This window comes from Limulus polyphemus, unplaced genomic scaffold (genome assembly GCF_000517525.1).
Source record: "Limulus polyphemus unplaced genomic scaffold, Limulus_polyphemus-2.1.2 Scaffold314, whole genome shotgun sequence".
NCBI classification, from domain to species: domain Eukaryota; kingdom Metazoa; phylum Arthropoda; class Merostomata; order Xiphosura; family Limulidae; genus Limulus; species Limulus polyphemus.
In genome coordinates, this window is record NW_013665924.1 from 525,087 (window position 1) to 529,648 (window position 4,562).

Sequence of the window (4,562 nt, forward strand, 5' to 3'; positions counted from 1 at the left end):
CCAACGAATTAGTTTATTCGTATTTTCTTATATATATATATATATATATATTGTTGTATAGAAGTTTACATTAAGTGACCATTGTCACTTTTCTTCTTGCAGTTAAACCATGGATGGTTTCCTTACTCTTTTAAATATGAAGTTCCAATCGGCCAACATGGCGGCTATTCTCATCAAGAATCGTCCGATGAGTCAGGCAAGGTGTCGGGATCTTATAAGGTTATTGGTGGGAAGGATAATGATCGAGTGGTGGAATACACTGCGGACGAGAATGGATTCCACGCCACAGTAAGAACTAATGATCCAGCAGTTGAAGACAAGAACCCTGCTGACGTCACTGTAATGAAAGATTCAACTTTGTTTGGCCTCAACACTCCCAATGATAATGAAGGATTTCCGGCAGTAGTGACACGACAAAATGGTAGCGCTAGGGACATTGCAAATAAAGACGCAGATGACTCATTAGAATATATTGGAAATTCAAGTTCATCATATGTCATTTATTTAAATGAAGAAGATTCTCAGTTTAAAGACAAACATCATCACGATCACGACCACAACTCTAGTGATCATTCTCATGAAGATTATGGTGGTCATGATAGTCATGAATATTATAACATGAACAATAGTCACAAAGATGATCATGATATGGACAACAGTCACGAAAATGATCGTGATATGGACAACAGTCATGAAGATGATTATGATATGGACAACAGTCATGAAGATGATTATGATATGGACAACAATCACGAAAATCGCCGTGATGAAAACTTTCGGAAACGTGACATTGGGGACACTTACAATATTTACAACTCAAACATATATCTGCACAACATATATACCGACTCAAATGAAAATTATTATACTCACCCTAAAGATCCAGAAAGTGCTACTGTTCGTTATGTCATGAAATATAACTCCAGCGATTCACTTTCTGATGATGATAATATGACAAAACAAAGTTACGTCATTTCATCTCTCAAAGACCTGTTGTTATTGACGGGATAGGAACCAACATCATGAGGAAGATCAGAAAGTGAATCGCTGGAGTTATATTTCATGACATAACGAACAGTAGCACTTTCTGGATCTTTAGGGTGAGTATAATAATTTACATTTGAGTCGGTATATATGTTGTGCAGATTTATGTTTGAGTTGTAAATATTGTAAGTGTCTCCAATGTCATGTTTTGTAGAAGGTGATAATGTGACAAAACAAAGTCCTCCTCATGATGTTGGTTCCTATCCCGTCAATAACAACAGGTCTTTGAGAGATGAAATGACGTATTCTACAATACAATCTACAAAACATGACATTGGAGACACTTACAATATTTACAACTCAACCATAAATCTGCACAACATATATACCGACTCAAATGAAAATTATTTTACTTACCCTAAAGATCAAGCTACTTTCTATTCCACCAATAGCAACAACACTTTAGAAAACGAATTGACAGATTCAACAACAGAGTCTACAGAAGCACAAAATGCTACAACAATCTACGGTTTAACGACACAAAGTTTCATTTCTACGTTTCACGAGAAAACAACTACAAAAGGTGCTTCCGAAGACACATTACATTCTGATACACGACACGAAAACACGACGTATTTAAATAATAATGCAACATTTTCAGACATATATTTTAATAACGAAAATGAAACTAACGTATATATGACGACATCGTGGGAGAAAAGATTGAGGGAAAACAGCACCGAGTTGGCAGACCACGTAACTAAGCCATACCTCAGTGAACCAATCAACTACAAGAACCAATCAAGCCCACTTTGGTTGAACTTTTCGGATGAAATAAGAACTCCTAGCCAAGAAAACTTAGAACAAAGCATGGCAACAAACCGGGACAACGAAACTACAGCAGACAACGGGTTTGGTAATAAGACAAACCATCACGTTATTTTTTTTCCTGCTGAATTAGGACACCTGTTCAACTCATCTTCAAAATATACAGGAAATTCTCCGATGACAAGCCTCCCAGGAAAGACGCCATCTAGTTATCCAGTTTACGTACCCGTTCACGTATCCTATGCGGGAAACGGAACAAGGAAACTGCGATATGGAATTATAAGAAACTAGCAACGCTATCAAACAGTGTAGACAGTTGTGATGTGCAGTGAAACGTTTTTAATCATCCGATGATTTTTTTTTTTGTTAGTGTCTTTAACATTATGCAAGACTTTTAAAAGCAAAGTAATTTGTAGCCTAAAGAGTTGGACTAAAAACAACAACTTATTTGTGTAGAAAATCAGATTTTGATAATAGAAAAGTTGGCAAGATTGTTTAAAAACTAGAATAGAAGTAATCAGTACGTTGTTATTGTTTTAGCACAAAGATATACACAATGGGCTCTCTGCGATTAACCCACCGCGAGGAACCGAACTTCTTAACAACAACTTAACTTAAATTGAATTCCTTCACTGGTTCTTATTCGTACTAACAAACATGTAATAAAAATACAGAAAATTTTGCTCTATTCTTTGCTCGTTTCCCAAGAATGAGCTTGATTACTTTTCAGAAGCCCCCCAGTGGCACAGCGGTATGTCTGGGGGACTTACAACGCTATAATTTGGGTTTCGATACCCGTGATGGGCAGAGCACATATAGCCCATTGTGTAGCGTTGTGCTTAATTATAAACAAACTTTTCAGAAATCCAGGATACAAACAAGCCAACAACTAAATAACAGATTTTTTTTTATTAACAGCAACGGTTTTGTAGACTAGTGCTAACCAACTTGGAATTTATGTATAAAATCTAAAACATGTCAAATATTCTAGAAGTACTATGTTTATCTTTTGATGGGTACATATCGGGCAACATATTGCGGTAAAAAACAACGTCTTATAGAATGGGCGAATAGAGTGTTTAGTCTAATATTAGTATTTTTTTTTTAACAAGTGCTTCTGTTACATTGATACACTGACCACTGTCTTAAAGTGGTCTTTTTGATTCTGTGTTTTGATTATACTGAAATTAACTTTTTTTTTGCTTTAACCAAGAAAAGGACACTGTAAAGTTCGGTGCTTTTTTGTTCTTGTTGAACCAATCTATTTACCTTTTTTGTTAAAACTAAACTTGAGTAAATTATATTGTAGAAACTGAGTACAAACTCGTTTACTGAAAGGAAAATAAAGATATTTGATAGCGTCTAGTACTTGTACCTAAATCTTACTAGCTTTCTAATGACATTTTAAACCGTTTCAACTGGAATTGAAATTTTCAACCGGGACACTCATTTTGGGCTCAGGTACAGCCATCTTTAAATTTGAACAAAAAACCAGAGGGAAGGGAAACAGCCAGCGCCACCAACCGTCACGAGGATCTACTCCGACTTCTTGAACCGAATAACGGGATTGACTGTCATTTTTATAAAGCCCCTCACAGCTAAAAGTGTTGAACTGTATCACGTCTTGACTCCCTGACATTTATATCCACAGCCCTACACGCTAACCACTAGATTACTTCCGAACATATTGTTTTAAAACGCTTGTGTTTTATATTTATGAGTCTACACCTTTCAGTGTGCGATAGAAAACATAATAGTACTGAAAAGTAAAATTTCATAACATATTAATATGGTACATGACTGACATTTGTTTTTGCAAATGTTGATTTACGTTGATAAAAAAAGAAATGGCTAATTTAACCAGAACCTAAACTAATCAATCCCACATGTGTTTTAGAAAAGTTTTATGAATAATAAATTACTGTCATAAACCGTATTTTTTAATGAGTTGCTAGAAAACTTCCATACGAATGATTTATAGTCACATAAATTATGGTATTTATAAATATTCTCTTAGTTTCAGGTTTAAAAAAGGTTGGTTGAAGAAATATCATTTAGGTTTATTTTAAGATTACTGATATATTGCTAAAATTTAAACAATACGAATCTTACAAACGTGCAAAAGCTGGCGAAATATTAGAAAACCAATAGACCTAACAATGTGGAATATCAATAAATAAATAAAAAATCTGCAGCTAACGTGTTTTGATAACATGTTTTAGGCCTATTGGTTTTCCAATATTTCGCTGGCTTTCGGGGTTTAGACCATAGCTTTTAAAGTATTATATATATATAAATAGCGATTCATAGAATCTTTTGTCTTTCATCGTTCAGCCCAGCTGAAGAGTTCTGGTAGTAAGCAAAACAGCTTTCTGGGCAGTGACTCTGGGAAGATACATCTGAAATGCTATTTTTAAACACACCTCTTATCTTTAACCACATTGGACAAAGTAAGATGAATGTGCAAAGAAAGACATCTACAGTCACCCCTTATTTTAGCAGTGGCTCATAAGAACGGCTCTGAGTTGTGTGTTGTTGTTGTTGTTTTTTTTTTCAAGTACAAACTTTTAACTCATAGTTCCGCCATCTCTTGGCCGATTTGTGATTTAATTAAATTTTTGGACTCAGGAGGTCAAACCCTTTAGATTGATGTATTTGACATCGCCCAAGGTCTCATAGATTAATTTACTCTAATCCTGCTTAAAATAATTGCCATTTAAGGGTAGGCTAGTAGACATTCTGATGAGTAA

At 35.0% G+C, this 4,562-nt stretch overlaps 1 protein-coding gene across 3 annotated transcripts in view; it reads left to right on the forward strand.

The window, feature by feature from the left end:
- LOC111085292 (GATA zinc finger domain-containing protein 14-like) overlaps nucleotides 1-3,175 on the forward strand; it is an 11,750-nt gene extending 8,575 nt beyond the window's left edge. Inside the window, exons 3-5 of one of the 3 annotated variants that reach the window (XM_022383170.1) lie at nucleotides 103-697; nucleotides 728-965; nucleotides 1,224-3,175. In XM_022383170.1, coding sequence (XP_022238878.1) covers nucleotides 103-697; nucleotides 728-965; nucleotides 1,224-2,103 — 1,713 coding nt within the window. In that variant the 3' untranslated portion in view covers nucleotides 2,104-3,175. Of the gene's footprint in view, nucleotides 1-102; nucleotides 966-1,201 lie in introns of all 3 variants that reach the window. The other 2 variants (XM_022383168.1, XM_022383169.1) reach the window with 2 other exon arrangements.
- The last annotated feature ends 1,387 nt before the right edge of the window (nucleotides 3,176-4,562 follow it).